Source organism: Dermacentor variabilis, chromosome 4 (assembly GCF_050947875.1).
Source record: "Dermacentor variabilis isolate Ectoservices chromosome 4, ASM5094787v1, whole genome shotgun sequence".
Lineage (NCBI taxonomy): Eukaryota > Metazoa > Arthropoda > Arachnida > Ixodida > Ixodidae > Dermacentor > Dermacentor variabilis.
In genome coordinates this window covers 63545860-63564678 of record NC_134571.1, presented here as the reverse complement: position 1 = coordinate 63564678, position 18819 = coordinate 63545860, and the positions used below count along the sequence as shown (strand labels likewise).

The 18819-nt window shown below is 47.5% G+C and overlaps 1 protein-coding gene across 2 annotated transcripts in view; it reads left to right on the top strand.

The window, feature by feature from the left end:
• Window positions 1–18819, top strand: part of LOC142579298 (uncharacterized) — a 109719-nt gene that overhangs the window by 80105 nt on the left and 10795 nt on the right. For both annotated transcript variants that reach the window (XM_075689345.1, XM_075689344.1), the window contains exon 2: window positions 4296–4400. In XM_075689345.1, the coding sequence (XP_075545460.1) occupies window positions 4334–4400 (67 nt within the window). In that variant the 5' untranslated portion in view covers window positions 4296–4333. The remainder of the gene's footprint in view (window positions 1–4295; window positions 4401–18819) is intronic.

Genomic DNA, 18819 nt, shown 5'->3' with positions numbered 1-18819 from the left:
AACAAAAGGACTCAGTCATTGTCCACGGGGCGTGTGTGGTGCAAAATTGCCGGACGCACATTATCGCGCTCGCATCGTACATAAGAAGAGGCGCGACAGCCAAGAGAAGAAAATAAACAAGAACGATAAGAAAGAGATTAAGAAGCATAGGAAAACGCTGGAGTGGCAATCATTAGACGTAGAATCTGGCTGCTGGCATTCGTCAGCAACAAAGGTGGCCCTTCAACACCGCAGAACGAAAAGGAGGAGTGAGGGGAGTGGCGGCTAAAGGGAGAGGGGGAAGGGGGTTAGCGTCGCGCCGTACACAAACCACAGAGCGGCGACAGCCCTGTACCGAGGTTGGCGCTCACCCTTCCCCGCCCGCTACGTTTTCAGCGTCTTGTGACCCAGAAATAAGGATGGTGGACGCTGCCTCTTATCGATCTATAAGCCCTCCCAGCCAGAGTGACCCGTCTTTACTGTCTCCCCCGGCTTGCGACGCCCACGAACTGGAGATGGGGGATGCGTCCCTCCCTGAAGATAGAGTCATCCCGTCTTCCGGGTTCCTTGCTCCGGTATATGGAGGTTTATGAGACGCCCGATGTTCCCGAGAGAGCCGCGTAGGAAGATTAATTTGTCGCGCGGTCATGGTTGCGGACAAGTACGTGGCCGCGTCGACGTAATCTCTGAAGGTGCCCGCTTTGCAATAACCTCGCATTCGATGCACGCGTCTCTCGAGCGCCGAGTCTGTGTGCCCCAATTCAGTGGGCACTGCTAAGCGAATTAGCTATCTATGCACTCTTTCGCTACACACGCTCGAAAGACCCCTCCTGTGTTCGTTGCCGTCAAGACAATGAGCCGATCGACCATTCATGCCTACTCTATGGAATGCCAGACTGGGACGATTATTCGTCATTGTCGAGTTGCCGACGACGGGTTCGGCATCTGAGGCCGCAGCGGCTCGCAACAAGAAAATTGAGAGAATGCGTGCGGGATTCGTGCAAGCTTTAACTGTACCCTACACAAAGAACCTCGTCAGCTGAAAGCAAAACCCACGTAGACACATGCAAACTTTTAGCCGATTCTGGAGTCTTCGCGGAGGTGCGTAAAAGTTTGAAAAAGTTAGTTCGAAACTTTGACAAACCTCCCCACCGATTGGCACGGCAACCCGACCGCTCGACCGATGTTCGTCGCCAATTCGATAATTAATTGCGCGCCTTAGCATCTAGCCCCGCGTTTTTTAGAGTTTTCCTCATTGCGAACACGAGGTCTGACTGGTTCTTTGCAGAGCTTCGCCCACGATATGTCTTCTCGTCTGCGCGCCCGGGCGCGGGGGTTGTTTGAAAATCGTCTGAATTCTGCTCTTCACGAGCTGGCGCGAGCTCTTGTCCGCTGGCGCGTCCAGGCACACGCGAAACGTGGCACCGCGCGTGGGCGCCTATCACAATAAAAAGGAAAGTTCTTGCATGATAACTGTTCGCAACAGCACACTCCCACCAATCGTGAGGGCGCACATGTCATTAGCCATAGAGCCCTACCGATGGCAAAGAACAATTGTAGTTCTAAATAACAGATATCGCAATAAAGCTACTAACTATACATTTAAGTCACGCGCTCCTCCCCTGTGCACTGTGAGATGGCGAACGTCGCATTGTTTTTACCCTGTTTTTCGTTTCTTTATTTCTTCTTTATTTACAGGTCCCGACGCCACACATTTCACTAAAGTAGACGCGTTTACCATATTACTACTAATTCGGCTAATAACTATAGCTGCAAGAAATTTCCCGCATATGCGCGTGTTCAATTTCGATGTATACCTAAGACAGTAATGTAGTGAATATATGCGCAAGAATATTTAAGGCAGCTTCCAGAATGCATTGCAATCACCCGTGGAGCTTAAAATTCAACACCATCTACCACGCAATGTCTCTTTTTTTTCAAACGTCTTTACTTCTGCATCTGATAGGCAAAGCATTGCGGCAGAAAAGGAATGCGCAATGTTTATTCACGAGAACTTCACTGCGTCCTACCGAGCTTAGAATTATTTCACGGTGTAGTTCTTTTCATTTTATTTTTCATTTCATGTATGGTTCTTGTTCCCGATGTTGTAATTTCGCTTCGATCATTTTCTCTTGCTACCAGCGTTCAATCTCCGACGAAAAATACGATTTCCCTGCGAGCTATTGCCTCCATTCCATTTCGTTGCGTTGCGAAAACGTTTGGAACCAATCTACATCTGCTAGGGCCGAAAAACAAGGGGAAAGTGTAATACGCATTCGAAGACGCAGTGCGCTGAGCTTGCCGTCCCGCTGCCAGAACCTTTTACCTCCACTGACGCGCAGTATCGTCGACGCAGGAGGCACTCTTGTGATTGCGATTCGTAAAACATCAGAGCAACACCACTGTCAGGGCCACACTCGCGATCTTTCTTTTCTTTTCTTTTTATCCGGTTGTTGTTGATCAACTCGACTTTTCTGAATCATTGGAACGATCTCTGTAATAAGAGCCATGAATCAGACCCTTACGGCCGCAACTTGACCCAGATTGACCGAGCACTTGCATCGTTCTGCACGAGCACACAAAAAAGATCCGGATGGCTGCCGGTCCGAGCGTTCGCTCAGATGGTAGCGTGCTTTGTGGAAGCGAGGCGTCTTGTCAAGCTGCGCTGAGGGCGAAATGTAGGGTTCGCGATGTCAACTGCGTGCGTGTTTGGACATTTCGTGTCGGGGCTACCGAGTTCCTTGTTTGGTTGCCATCTTATTTTCAATTGTGGAATTAGATAGATAGATGGATAGATGGATAGATGGATAGATAGATAGATAGATAGATAGATAGATAGATAGATAGATAGATAGATAGATAGATAGATAGATAGATAGATAGATAGATAGATAGATAGATAGATAGATAGATAGATAGATAGATAGATAGATAGATAGATAGATAGATAGATAGATTTCATTTATTAGGCGCAAATAATTTCCCCTATACTGTCCCTGGTGTCAGTGTTTTTTGGCTTCCTATGATATGAATAAGAAAAGAGAAAAGTGAGTATCGAAACGGAAATCGGTGCGCATACTTCTGAGGCGGCACGTGTCACTGTCGCCGTCTGTCTCGCAATCGCACAACCGCAGGAAGCGAACAGACGCTCTGTAGCTCCCTTTAGCGCATCCGTCTGTTGTGAGCTTTGTCCTATTGTTTTTCCCCTCACAGTGGCTGGTAGTCCAGTGTCTCTAACATGGTACACAACAGATGCATTTCCGTATACAAACTACAATGTCGGCAGATGCGCGGAAAATGTGCGATTGTTTCATCACAGCCGCAGTTAACTGCCTGCACACAAATGCAATGGGAGCACGCTCGGCTGAGTTTAACACGCAGTAAACTTCTCCGTCAGTATAAGAACGAGTGCCATAGCGCGACAATCGCAGAACATCTTCAATAGCGTTTGGTCCTTGCGTAAGGTGGTGTTTGCAGTAAATCTCGTTAAAGAATGTGCTTGCGGTGCTGAAAAACAGTATATTCACGGGATCCTGTACGGCTTGTCGTCTCTTTGAGCACACATACAATGTCGCCAGTCTTCCAACCTTCTTTTAGTTTGTCGTATCAACAGTGACACTCGAAGGCTAGCAGAAGCCGAAGCTCAATGTCCCCAGAACTAAGTTTCCTGTAAATGCTAAAGAATTCATTAGGATAATTCCGTGACAATAATGTGCTAAACGTAGGGAACATGTACAGAATATCTTAGTCCATACTATAAACGTTTCAGTAGTCCATGCTGCTTTGAACAGTTCCGTTGTTTAGGGCGACTCTTGCCCAAGTATAAGGTGCTCGTCCCCTTGTGACGTTATTTTTTCTGGACAGCATCAAATTTCCTAGTCCGTCGACTTTAATCTTGCCGTCCGAGTTCTCAGTATATGCTCCAGTTGTGGAGAAATGTTTAGTTTTACAGCTTGCACCATCTATGATGCAAATGAGGCCTTCATATGGCTCATTAGCATTTCATTAGTGCCGCTATACACTGGCCACTTCAGCATTAGCATATTTTTTTGCGCCACTTGTCTCCATGCGTTGCACGCGCTCCTGTGCCCTGATATTACAAATAGCTGAATTCGCTCGTGTTTTGTGTGCCGATTGAGTGATTTAGAATTCTTCGGATTCTCTGGAATCTTTTTAAGTTCGTGTTTATTCTTTCTCGCGTCACGTTGGAGCCATCGGTCATATTAGTGCGCCTTTTCGTAAACCCTCGCTGTATCGTTGATCGGCGCTGCGAGAAGTAATGTTGTTTTTGTCTCTCTGTCTCCTTCTTCCTCTAGACTTAGCTGCGAAAGACCGAACACGTGGCAGCCCAAGGATGACGCAGGCGTCAGCGCTGGCAGCGGCACTGTTCGCATCGTCTCTTCTCCTCCTATTCACGACAGGTGAGCGAATATTCCTGACGGACGAGCTCTTCGCGTTGCTAACCGTAAAGCTGCAGCCGTTCGACCGTATAGCGTCAAACACGGCAGACTATTGAAGTAAGAACTGTTGCATATTGTGACCTTCACTAAATGAATTAGAACCGTTATCGCGGTCGCCCTGCCTTCTCGTCTTGTCATGTACGGGCCCACTCGTTTCATAACTGAGCGAGCTACTTACTGGCCTGTCATAAACTGGTCACAAGTTTGAACCGCTAAAATTGTTCAGAAGGCTCTTCGTTGAGGCCCAAGTCCGTCACCACTTTTGCAGAGAACTACGCCGTGACGTGCCCTTTCGCCTTTCGTGCCTACAGAAGCCGTTTGTTCCGCGCATGTCTCTCGAATTTATTGACAAAAGAACTTCTTTGAACTTCTTTGAGGAATTGATTGATTGATTGATTGATTGATTGATTGATTGATTGATTGATTGATTGATTGATTGATTGATTGATTGATTGATTGATTTTTCATCTGTCCATTCATTCAGCCATTTATTTATCCTGCTTAAGGTCTGTAAGCAATACAGCTTAAGAAGCGTCGAAGTGAGTAAGTGATCGTGCGTGCGTGCGTGCGTGCATGCGTGCGTGTGTGCGTGCGTGTGTGTGTGTGTGTGTGTGTGTGTGTGTGTGTGTGTGTGTGTGTGTGTGTGTGTGTGTGTGTGTGTGTGTGTGTGTGTGTGTGTGTGTGTGTGTGTGTGTGTGTGTGTGTGTGTGTGTGTGTGTGTGTGTGTGTGTGTGTGCGTGCGTGTGTGTGTGTGTGTGTGTGTGTGTGTGTGTGTGTGTACGAGATAGAGAGAGAGAGAGACGGATTTTACATTGCATCACGAGCGTCGGAAACCGACTTGCGTAAATGTCTTCAGAGAGCGAGCACTCGCCTTTAATCTTAAGCACAGCGCTGCTGAAGCGAAACTGCACAATTTCCCCTTCACGCCTTGCGGGCGAGCTGCTTGCCAAGGGTAAATTTTGTGGGAGACATCATATAATGCTCGCGGTGCGCTCCTACCCACGTGGCTTATGGCATGCCGCAGAAATATTACAGGGCGAGAAATTTATCGTCGTATCGCATGAGCAGATCCATAAGGCAGCGAGCTACACAGAAACTTATGCTCTGATGCTTGTTGCTTAGTTTTCTGGCTTCTTCATTCTCTCGCATCTTTTTAGAACTACATCCTTGTCGTTTCTCCCCCTTTCATTTCCCCTTAAGTCCACTGCGAAATTCACGATACAGAGCACGGCAGGCGAAACCATTTATTTCAATCTCTCCACCCAGTGAAGAAGAAATAGAAAAGAGAACGTTAGCGTTGATCTCTGACGCATACAACCAACCTTGCTGTCCTAACTGAGTGAAATTTTTTACAACCTTGAAAGAACAGAAAAACTGAACCAATAAAGAAAGAGAGAGAATGGGGCACAGGAGGGGTAGGTGAGAGAGGTCATAGTCCACTACGCGTTTAGTTCCGTGCAGCGAAGTGGATGCTTGAGACCAGTTTCGGGTCAAAAGAAGTCAAAACACTGCATCACTTTCGACTGCGTCGTTTGCAGCATAATTTCGCCCTTGCTCGGCGTTCATTGATAGTCTTTGCAATAGGAAAACGGGAAAGTCTCCCATAGTGTTATGAGAACTGAATTGTGTTTAAGAATATTGTTCGGTCGAGAGACAGAAAAGGCAGTTGGAACACTGTTCCATCGAAAGAATCGAACCTCAGTCTTCCGCGCGCCGGACACAGATTATTAATATACAGGGTGATGATTTTTAAGTTTTATGGAATTTTGAAAAATATCTTGTGGCAGATAACGCAATTCAAGTCGTTGAGCTGGATTATTGAGAGAGGCGGACATTATTTAGACGAGAAATCGAAACACGTATTAAACTAAATAACAATAAATTCACTATCTTCTGAATTAATTATATTATGGTACATATTGCAATTTACTAATTGTAGCCGGTGAGTTTGCCAGGCGTATCCACTTGTAATGAATTTTCAGGATGACGTCAGTTTGGAAATATGCGCCATCAAACTTTCCCTGTAAATGCCCTGTTGTTAAACTTACTTTTTTTTTTAACCAAACGCATTTTTACGCATTAAACCACAAATGGAACGCCTATGTATTTCGTTCCACACTTTGGGAAATAATATGTAGTAACCGGTGCCATCCTGGAAATTGATTTCAAGTGGATATACGTCTTGCAAGCTCACCGGTTACAATTCATAAATTTCTATATGTGCCATAAACTAAATTATTGAGAAGCTCATTATTGAAGTCTTGTTAATTATTTGAATATGTGTTTCTATTTCCCGTGCTAGTAATGTCCGCCTCTTAGAATAATCAAGCTCAACGACAAGAATTACGCTATCTGCCACAGTCATTTCTGTTCTTTTTTTTATTTCCGTAAAACAAAATATGATCGCTCTGTATAGTCGATGCGTGTGGGTTGTTTCCAGAGGTGTTGCAACGACGTGCCCCGTACAGCATTAATTGAACGATGGTCGCAAAAAAAACGCTCCTCCTGAAACAGCGAATTATACCGGGAAGTGTACTGCGTCAGACGTCTGTAAAAAAAGGAGAGAAAGAAAGAACAAAAAGAAAAGAAACAAATAGAAAAGCCATCAGATTTGTTATCTTAATTATTCCTGGCACGACTCCCCCTCCCAACTAGTAAGAAAGAACGCTATCGAGTCACTCCACATACGTAGTATAAATCTCGGCGAATTCAATTCGTATTCCTACTCCAGGCCAACAAATTTGCTGCCGACTCCAGCCAGTACATGACTCCACTAGCAATTTGACAAATACAACACGCTAAGCCGCACTCCCTTATACCGTACTATGAAAAAAAAAATACGATACGTTTAAGAGCTATTTTTTTTCTGAGAACGGTAACAGGGTGGAACAAAATAAAAAAACGTACCAAATATGTACATTGTGTAACCTGTGTGCAATATTATCTATGTGCTCTTCGTTCTGCCTGCATTGATTGGGTTTGTCTAGGGCCTGCAGTGGGCAATAAATAAATAATAAATAAATAAAATAACAGCATGGAGCGTGATATTGCACGCTGCACGTGACGTAAGGGCAAGAACGGATAAAAGCTTGAAAAAATCGAAGCTTCGTCACGTGGAGCATGTTAACCTACAGAAAGGCAAGGAAAATTTGTCTTTCTTCGCTTGATTGCTTAAACGCTCAGCTGTACGCCTGCACATTTTCTTTTTCTTTCTTTGGTCCCGCGTGCGCTGCGGTCTCTTGAATTAAAGAGAAACAAAGAAAGAAGCCCTCGCAAGCGAGCATGCATTTAGGTGTCGCTTTAATTTCGTAGTAAGCGAGCGCATATGCATGCGTCATAACACGAGCGTGCGAACGCACCTCAAGCACTTCACTAAGTAAACTGCCTAGTTTGTTTTGTCGATAGACTATTTGGAGCGAATGATTACAGCAAAGCGACCCGGACAGAAAGGGTCGCAATTCATTCATTCATTCATTCATTCATTCATTCATTCATTCATTCATTCATTCATTCATTCATTCATTCATTCATTGAACACATGAGCGCCTGTCTTTGCCGCCAGTCACAACATTTCCATTTGTATTTGCTCCGGGCTTCAAATATACCAATGGCTGTCCGCACACATCTAGGAGAATGATCCTGGCGATACCTTTCCGCGTGCCCGCGTCGATAGAAAACGTCACCGCCACAGTACTGCTGGAATGAAAACTTATCTTACCGTCCTACGGTTTCTGCCGGAGGAGTTCCCCGCGTGGGGTCTCCAACGGATTGAAACTCCTCAGGACTTTAATAAAGTTCTTGACTGACTGACCGTCCTACAACAGACTATAGCGCACGCCTTCCCCAGCCTGCAGCGCCCAGTAGTACTGCGCAGAATTAGCGACGTTAAATGCAGCGTATGCGTTAGCGATGTCTCCTTATAAATCAGGAGGACCTGCACCCAGTGCACTTTGGGTTCTCAGCGGGATGTAAGGATATAGCCACGCCAAAGGGGAGGGCCACCCGGGCAGGTCTCCTGGAGAGTTGCGACAACTACTCACTGTCGAGGAAGAAGGGCTCTCGCGATGACGGCGTGTACTACAAAAGCGATCCCGCGGCACCCCGCTGAGCTTTCGTTTAGGGAACGGGGAATGGGGGAAAAGAAGGGGGCGCCGGTCATATATATATATACTCGTCTGCGGGATGCCGCAGAGGGCGCCGAGGGAAAAGCTCGGGCCCAGTGTTCGCCGTCCGGGTTATTGATGGTGGCGCGAGGAATGCTCTTTTATGCAGAGAGGGTCGCGCGGGCCCTAGGGTTTATTCGGAACGAAGAATCCGAGTGCGTATAAGGGACGGTTTCCCGAAAGGAGCGGTTCGCGATGCAAAGACGAGACGAAGCGATTTCAATAACCCCGCGAGACTCGCGAATTCTAACGAGCTCAAACTGAAGAGAAGAAGCGGAACGAAGGAGATTGGAGTGCTAGCTCCCAGCACGCGGGCATGCGTTTGCAGTATTATGAACAGTAGAAAATAACTGTGAAAAAGAAACAAAGAATAAATGGACAGATTGCGTTTTTGCTAAAGAGAATTTCTTTCAATGGAGGAAACAGAGATTATTATCTCTTTGATATTTTTTTTCTGTTTATGGTCAAAGACAGAATTTTTCTTGATTTTAACAGAATTGGTCGAGATACGGTAAAGTGAACAATCAGTCGTAAGTACTGTCAGCCAGAATTATATTTGTCAGTCACTTTATTATATCCTCAATCAACATTTGTGTGCATCTTTTACCAGCCACCCTAGTAAAGGCAGACAGAGGTCTCGTATGCACAAGCCCTTAGGTCTTAGTGTCTGACTAAGGTACAGCAGCAATCAGAGTGAAGCATACCGTTCGAAGAATAGATATAATTGGATGTGTCTTGTACATGGTGCCAGCTGTATTGGCGCCATGTGTTCTGTCAAAGATTGGTCGCGTCTCAAATTTTCCACGTAGCGTGCTTACCTGTACGTGTATGATATGTTTCAACCGCATCGCAGCATTTGATTCACTACATGAAGTCTGCAGTCACGAGTGGAGTAAAAGTTACTCCTCTCATGGAATAAACTATCCAACAATTTTTTTTTCCTTAACATTACCGAAGAAACAATAAACAGGTTACTTTGAAAAAGAAATCGCAGAAATAAGCTAACAGAAAAGCTATGTCACAAAAGTTACGATGTTTTCTTTATTTTATTTTTTCTCACACGGGAGATTTGACAGTGTATAGCTTCGGGCGCGTGGTACACGTATTTGGGATATTTGACGCAATTATCATTCAGTCATTCGTTCTTTCATTTACTCCGCAAATACTGCTTCGCCGACGCGATATTACATTGGCTCGTTAATCGGTTCGTGTGCTTTCAGAGCTGGGTACAAAACCTTTTGCCGCCGCTATTATTTTTTGTCCGGTATAAACCGCAAATACGGAATCGTCAGTTAATAGCGCTCGCGCGGCCATCACGTGACTTAGACGCCCGCTGCTGTAATTTCAACTTTGGTCTCGATTAATGAAAAGAGCAATGTGAAAGCAAGAGCTGCATTAAAGAGAAGGCGCAACCTTTTCTCGCAACTGTTACGTGTGGTTTTTGCTTTTCTCGTACTCCAAATTACTTTCTTTTTTTTCTGCTTTCATATTCAGAAGGGCTGGTGCGATGGCGAAGCCTTAATTAAAGAACGCGTTGTTGAAGCTCCATAAAATAGAAAGAGAAACTTTACAAACGAATTGTTAGGCGGCAGCTTTCAAAAACACCCCAAACTTTTGACAATCGCCGGACCCTCCGGCGTTCTCGTAAAGTTATGAGGTGCCAAACTAATGAAGCTGGCAAAATTTGCGCGCGCGAACAAATGCGGGGTTAATTATTCGCGCGCTTTATCAGCACAAAGATAATTAGGGGAACCTACAAACTTGAGAGCGCGGCCTATCCGCGTACCTTGGATAAACAGACGCCGTTCTGAGCTCACGTGTCTGTCAAAACACACTCAAACTGCAAAGCTGATTTGCACATACGCGCAGGCTGTGTCACGCTTTCGGTTTGATAACGGGAAGGCGATGAAAGGAACGCCTATAAGCTCATTAGTGAAATTTCCACTTGTTATCTCTGCGATCTTTTCGGCACCGATGGCGATCCGCTGACGCGGAAATCTAGTTTTTTTCCTACTTTCGGCGATCAGTTTGCCTGTATCCCGAAGAAAACACACTTTCTTTTGCTACAAGCTTTTCAGCACGCCGCTTTTGTCCTACATTAAATTTAAAAAGTCGATCTCTCTCTCTCTCTCTTATCTCCTACGCTAAACCGCCCACCCCTTGACTCTGCCATTACTCTTTACTTGGCTTTCTATATTTGCGACGCTTGGCTATACGCTCCCTCACAAAACAGTCAACAGAAAGTAGAAAAAGAAAGTATCGTGCTACAAAATATATGTAGCTTCTATAGGGATGTATAGTTTCGGTATTGCACCTCTTGGCGACTAATATCTAGTAAGCTTCTAGAAAAACACGCATTCGGAAGTCGATGGCCAGCAACAGAAGAAATAAGAAATACTCTTGACAGAGTTTGTCATTTAAACAGACCGTAGACCTTGCTGCATAGGCGAAAGCACAAGTCTGCACGAAGACCACGGAGTTCATCTTCAATCCTATAGGTAATCTACAAACTCCTTACATCTATTATTTAAAGCGTTCTACAAAGCGCAGCCCGTAGGAAGTAAAAGCGGCGCAAGCTCCTCACACAAATAAAAGCACCGCCGTCGCTCTGCTTTAGAGTGCGAAGAAAAGCGTTCAAGCACATCGACGCACCTCATCTCGGAGGCCCAGCGAAAAAGACATAAGAGAAAAAAGCACGAGTCTCGAGGGCGCGTCGTGCGCGTCTGTTGGATTTCCAAGTGCTCTCCTCCGTGTTTAGAGCCCTTAGAGTCTGTGCAGCGCACACGACAGTGCCCTATAACCGCAGCCATATGCAGGGGCGTGCGCCTACGGCCCCTGACGCGCTAAAACAATGCACCACGGCTGTGACGGCATAAGAACGTAGACAGACCGTCCCTTTCGACATTAGCTTACAATAGCTTCTGATGTGGAAAAATAATTCTTGATTTGCTGATTTCGCCTTGGCTTTGACTTTCGGGAGTGGCCAGCGGCGCATGGAGGCTAGCCGATCACGAACATCGGAGCGAGCGAATACATTCGATAGTCGGCTCCTTGGTTGGCCGAAGCTATACATTGCGGGAAGGCTGTTTGTGTCGTCGTCTACAGCTAGCTACTGCAAAGGCCCGTGTGTTGCATCCAACGAGACAGAAATATATTAAGATGCGCACTTGAGCGCACGAGGGTAGGGGGGCGGGGATAACTGTGGGGCAAGCTTCGGCAAGAATTGGTGGTTAACTACAACACTACGCAGCTGTAGGCGTGGTTGTATTTACAAGATCGTCCTAGGTTATTGCATTCGCACGATTGATACAGACACTTGAGTTCATCAGTTTGTACGTTAAACCGTGCAATTTAAATAAAACACGTTCGTATCTGTGTTTGAGCCGTCGCAGCTGAATCCACTGATCCGACAGCCAGAACAGCCGCACGCGTAACTTCCAGCCTCCAAACTGCTGCACGGTTTAAAGCCACGCAGAATGGAAGAACAGGAAGGGGGTGGGGAGCGGAGATAACAGAAAGATCAAGAGCGAAGAGCTTGCTCGGTCTGGCTGTGCGCGTTCCTTAAATTGTTCCAGCATGGAGGCGTGCGCTTCCAGAGCCGGGGTGCCAGCCCCGAGATCAAACTGGCTTTGGCAGAGGCGCCACAGACGAGGGCGCAAGCGCCACTTAAAGACAAAAGAAAGCAGACGGAGATGAAAACACTCGTTCGAGAGTCTCTTTCCTCTTTTTTATTGTTGGTGCCGGTTTCGGTATTGGTGTTGTTTTTGAAGTGAACAAGAAGTCCGCCACGAGGTAGCGGTTGGTCGTTGTAGGGCCCAGCGACAGGGGAGAGGGGCCCAACCAATGCTCTTGGCCGAATGAACGAAGAGCAAAATATCGCAAGCGAAGATGTGTACGGGAGAATGAGGGAAGAACATCGGGGCTGGCAAAAGAGGGCGAGCGCTGCACAGCGCCCGGAGCGATCTGTCACCGTGACGCGTTCGCGACGACGCACCCGTGAGAGCCGTAGCTGGTACGCGATCACGCCTACCCTCCCTCCCCCCTCTTTCCTTTCTTCTGCCCACTTATCCAGGCCGCGTGTCATGTCCACAAGGCTTTCAAAACTTTCGCGCGAGCGGTGTAGCGGTGTTGCTTGTATCACGTCCGTATAGGGTGCTAGCTGTTTGTCGCTTGCGTGGCATTTTACGTGGCCCCTGAGCTTTTGAGCGAGCCACTGCTGTTTTCTTGGAGCGCCGTGAAAGAGCTGCTGATCGATGGCATTTTAGCGTTGGTTCATGGCTGAGCGCGCCGAGGCAGACGTGGTTGTATTTGTGGGCATTCTTAGCCCGGAGGAATGCGCTGCGTGAAAGAGAGGGTGCTTTGAAAACACGGAAAGGACGTTAGCTGTCACCCGCCTCCTTCCGCTTGAGTAAATAAGAGTTGTGAACAAATATATGTAATAACTGCCGCTTTTGGTAACGCTCGCTTCGTCCCACACGAAAGGGAAGGCGAAAAAAACGAGACCGATGGAATCGTGCAATTTATTTACCTTGGGCGTGGACGTAGTTCAGCAAGAGAGGGCAACATGAACAAATTGAGCAAAGTAATAAACTAACATGTCCCATCTATTACCGCAAGCGCTGTTGCTGTTACAAAACGAGAGTGTAAGCCTCCATTGATCGGGGAGGTAATCTCGAAGACAAACGAATCCGCTTGGGGACAAACAGCCTGAAAGATCGCCCTCGCTTTATACGCGCACAGCTGTTTTGTCGTACAAGGGGGAAAGGCGGGCTTCGTTCCGTTCGCCGTGTGGTTGAGGAGGGGAACGAAATGCGTACCACAATTTACCGCTCCCTGCTCGACTTGGTGCTTTGAAGAGAACACCGATGTGAGGTGGGACGGAGCTCTCCGCACTGAAGCCGTCCCCTATTGTGTGGATGGCAGAGTACGAAGCGTTCATGTTTCACAAGCCTGGACTTCCGTCCCTCGCCCCCCTCACCAGCCACCCCGTCTCTAAAAGCCGGATGTCCGTCAGTCAGGTGCATTGCGGGCAATCATCGATTCACGAAGAGAGAGAGAGAGAGAGAGAGGAAAGGGGAAATGCAGGGAGCTTAACCAGAGGGGAATATCCAGTTTGCTACCCTACGCTGGGGAAAGAAGGGAGGGGGAAGTATAGTTATAAAGTAGAGATAAAGAAGGAAAGGAGCACAGACATACAATCACAATTGGTCACTGTCGCCGCACACTGTCACCGCACAGCACAGTAGCACTTGCAGCACTATGAACATATGTTCATGCTACAGCCGCTTGTCCAATTCTGTAGCCGTTAAAAACTGCAACATTGCCCTCGTCGCCCTCTGCTGCGATGGCTTGTGATGGCGGCATTTTAATATAAGTTCCTCTGTTAGAGGTCTTCGGTCAAAGCGCCCTATCGCGTTTGCGAGCGATCGTCTCTGCAAATCATAGCGAGGACAGTCATAGAGAAGGTGCCGAAGAGTCTCCTCGTTACCACAGTTATCACACGAGGCGTAGTCGGCCCATCCGATTCAGAAAGCAAAAGACTTGGTCAACGCCACCCCTAGCCATATTCGACAAAGCAGGGTAGCTTCGCGACGGCAGAGTCTAGCTGGAATGCAAAGGCTTAGAAAAGAGTCTAGGTTGTGCAGCTGGTTGTTTTGAAAATTTCCTACATTCCACAAGGAGAACGTGATGTCTCGGCTGAGCATTCGAAGTTTTCTTGCGGCATCTGTCGAAGAGGAGCCGTGGTATCGGCTCCTCTTCGTCGCCTTGAAGAGCTGACCGAGCAGCGTTATCGGCGTGTTCGTTTCCTATGACGCCGCAGTGACTTGGAAGCCACTGAAATGTCACGTGGTGTCCTCTCTCAGTCAAGGTATGGATTAGTTCGTATACCAGAATCTCGTATACCAGTTGTTCATGTGGTCCACGCCGCAGGGCTGATAGCAAAGACTGCAGTGCTGCCTTCGAGTCGCTGAATATTGACCATCTTCGAGGTTGTTCTTGGCTGACGAGACGAAGTGCAGCGCGAAGAGCTGCACTTCACGAAGCGATAGTAGTATCCCAGGGACTTTCGCAATAGCACAGCACGACTTCGGTACAAAGTGATAAAGGAACTGACGGCACCGGCCTCTGACACCACTTTCGAGCAATGTAGATAGCCAGGTGGGGAAAGCCGAACGCAGAGAACGGTACTTCGTTCCACACTTCTGAATACCGTCAGGAAGTGCATCTGCTGATACACCTTTAGCTTTCCCTTTACTACCGCCCCTCTCACTCGTAGTAGTTCACTTTCAGGACCTTGACCACTAAGAGTAAAGATAGCACTTATACCGAGTTAGTAAAACATCACCCGATCGACTTTCTGGCCATGGTATACCTTCTTAACATCCCTATGCAAAGGGCACCCCTACTTGTCGCGCTTGGGATAGGTGGGCATACCAAGATTGAGAGACCCCAGAGCAGCCAGTTCACGGAAGGCCAAAGCACGAACCGACGTCTCCCAGTTGCCGACCATTATCAGTAGTCAGCATGCCCGTGCAGAACTGAAAGAATGACCTTGTTTGTAGAAACCGACCCGGCCGTTATCTTTCGAATTTGATGGTGTAGCGGTACTAGAACTGTCATCAGACCACGAGTCAAGTAAAAAAAATAAATTATGGGGTTTTACGTGCCAAAACCCCTTTCTGATTATGGGGCACGCCGTAGTGGAGGACTCCGGAAATTTCGACCACCTGGGGTTCTTTAACGTGCACCTAAATCTAAGTACACGGGTGTTTTCGCATTTCGCCCCCATCGAAATGCGGCCGCCGTGGCCGGGATTCGATCCCGCGACCTCGTGCTGAGCAGCCTAACACTATAGCCACTGAGCAACCACGGCGGGTCGAGTCAAGTAGCGTGTCGTGTTAATTCATTCACGACCACGCTGCAATGAGCTTTCATTTATCCCCCGTGGTCACGTGTCTTCGCGCAGGGCCAGCGGATGTCCCAATCACAAAGCCAGTGGATCAACGCATTGTGTAGTCAGCACGCGAGGCTTCATTCGTAGTCTTTTGTCCCCCTTTCTTTCCTTTATTTTAATTTTTAATTTTTGTAAGGCTATCGAGCTGATGGGCGCCCGTCATTAACCACTGCAAAGTCAATGAATGAGAAGAAGCGCGATTCTTCCTCGGGCGCTGCGACGCTACGCATATGCTAGCAGCTAACATTGCCGCAGGTTACAACACAAACCATAACAATGCACGTTCCCAGAAGAGTGTGCAACTTTTACATCCTGCGATGAAGTGTTTTTTTATTTCTTTAGAAGTTAAAGAAAGATACGCAGATCCCACGCACAGTCTGGAATCTATGTGAAGCGAAGCCTTCGCGAAGCGGTTCAGTAAATGTCATACAACTGTCCATCTTCTGAACAGCATTTTGCAACATAGCGATTACGTGCCTGCCCAGCAATACGACGATAAGTGGAGACGCCCCGCCTCGCCACCCACGCCACCGCTGATTACGGTGTCTCCTGGATCGGTCCGCACTTGGAACAAGTCTCCAGGGTCCGCCCACGATGCTATTGCACTAACTTCAGGATTCGCCCACTTTTTGCTGCTATAAACCGGCCGGGAAAAAATGCGCCGAACATCGGTAAAGGAGACAGAAGGCGCGTATTTGTTGCAGTGAGAATATTAGATATCATTTATTATTTCACTGCGTGATTCCGTCGAGAACAGAACCAAACACCGGTGCATTTGTAGGGGTACTACGGATGGGACTACATATAGGCCAACTCGCTATAAGAGCAAGTCGATTCGTTATATGAGTGATGTCCTGTGTGTAAGCTATTCGGCAAGACAGCAGCCGCAGCAGTTGCGGCCAGCAAAGTCGGGCAGTGCTGGCTAAGAAAGCTTACAAACGATGAATCAGCCACTAGTACTCATTAAAAAATGCGTCCGGCGTCCAGAACACGTGTATCAACGCTTGTGTTTGCAATATATTATACTCTCTATACTAAATGGTAATTGTCTAAGAGTAATCGTTTCCTTCGTTTCACACGAGAGGCTGTAGCCTGCCTGCGTGTTTTGTAGTCCCTAGTATGTCCTTGATTTTTCAGGAGGTCTCACTGTTTTCGTATTAGCAAGAGAGAGAGAGAGAGAGATAAAAGAAATGAGAAAGGCAGGGAGGTTAACAGAAAGATACACATCCCGTTTGCTACCCTGCATTGAGAAAGGGGGAAGGGAAGACAGAAAGATCTTTTAAAAAAGAAAACAAAGACAAAAAGAAAAAGTGCACACACATGAAAAGAGTGGGAGACGGGAAAGAAAAAAATGAAACACACACACACACACACACATACAGAGGAAAGCAGGAGTGTTACAGTCGTTCAAGCAGGTCGCTTGACCGGAGAAACCTCAGTAGTGCCTTCACCGCCTTATGGTGTTAAGGTCGCATCAGCCGGCACTCACTCCAAGATCGTCTGCTCAGAAAGTGGCCGGTCATTGAGGCGTGCCAGCGCCGTCACGAGCGGCTGTCTCTGGCAGCTGTAGCGAGGACAATGACCGAGGATATGTTCGATTGTTTCCTCGCTGCCGCAGCTATCACAGGCAGCACTGTCAGTCATCCCGATGCGGCAAGCAAATGAATTTGAGAAAAGCACTCCTAGCCATAGTCGGCGTCGAACAGTTGTCTCGCTTCGGGATAGTCCAGAAAAAATGCGTGGTCGAAGGAATGGGTCCAGGCGATTAAAATTATATTAATTAAATTATGGGGTTTTACGTGGCAAAACCACTTTTTGATTATGAGGCACATCGTAGTGTGGGACTCCGGAAATGTCCACCACCTGGGGTTCTTTCGAATGCACCTAAACCTAAGTACATGGGTGTTTTCGCATTTCCTCCCAATGGAAATGCGGCCGCCGTGGACGGGATTCGATCCCGCGACCTCGTGCTTAGCAGTTAACGCCAGTCCAGGCGGTGCAGTCGAGTGTGTCGGAAACCTGGCGTGTTCCACATCGATCGTGGGGCATCACACGCTAGTATGCGAAGCTTTGTGGCTGCGTCAATTCTTGAAAGCGGGATGGGTTCCTTCACGGCATCTTCGCGAGCCCTCGCAGCAGTAGTATCAGCAAAATTTCGCTGTTAATAATTGCAGTTGCCGTCAATTTCCTCTTTTCTTTCAGTAACGACTATTCCTCCCAGAGAGCGTCTGCAAGCAGCTGCAAGACATGGCGTGTGAATTCTTTAATAGTGCGCGAAACAGGCGCAGCCAAGAACCTGAGCTCGTGAGGCCCGGTTTCGGGCTCGAAATGGGCGTTGCCCACCTTGCACGCCCGGCCTCGCGAAGGCAATATCCAGCGCGGGCACACCCACGTCGAATGGGTTCCCAGCGTGCGGTCTCACTCGGCGGGCAGACGCCGCCCGGGGCCGTCAATTCGCGTGACAGAAAACAGGTGCCTTCGATGACGCAACGCGGCGTGCGGCCTTGAATGAAGTCACTCTCCCCTCTTCGCAGCCTTTCGCAGCCTTTCGCTTTCTGGCAGTCTGGGTGCATTCATAAGGCGGCTAACTATAAAAGGAAGGCGAGTGAGAAAAACTACGAGAGGAACCTTGCAAATGACGTCACACGAAAGACGAGGAATGATCGATAGCCGCCGGCGTTCGGGCTATATGATATGCCCTGCAGACCATAAAGCTTGTGTCTCCCTTCCACCCCTCGACCTTTGTTTTGTCGGATATACTTTCTCTCTTGCTTTTCATTTTTTTTTTACGTCAGCATTACGGGAAAGTTCAAGGTAATGTGTCTTATCGAAGGCGTTATGGCCGCTAAAGCGACGTGCTGAAAAGGGTAGAAACATTGACGACGACACCGCTGTGTTCCTATATGCCTTCCATACATTCTCACATGCTTTATAATGCCAAACAAGAATGCCGAGGTGCGTCAATTTCTACCAACCATGTGGTGGCTCAACTTTTGCAGTGTAACGAAGTGTAAATTTCGTAGTGTGTGCAGTGTTTTACAACGAAAATAGGTGTAAGTGTGCGCGAGACACACGCGCAAGAAGTAGACAAGACAAGGCAATAAATGAACACTGTGCTCCTGAGCGAAAGCGACGTTCTGCGGATTTCTGATGTGCCTGTTTGTACAACCTTAAGCTGCGACGTTATCAACGTATGGAGGGAAGAGTACGCTTCAAGTGGCGTGGTGTGCAACCTGATTAATTTTACTTTGGCCTTGGCGAA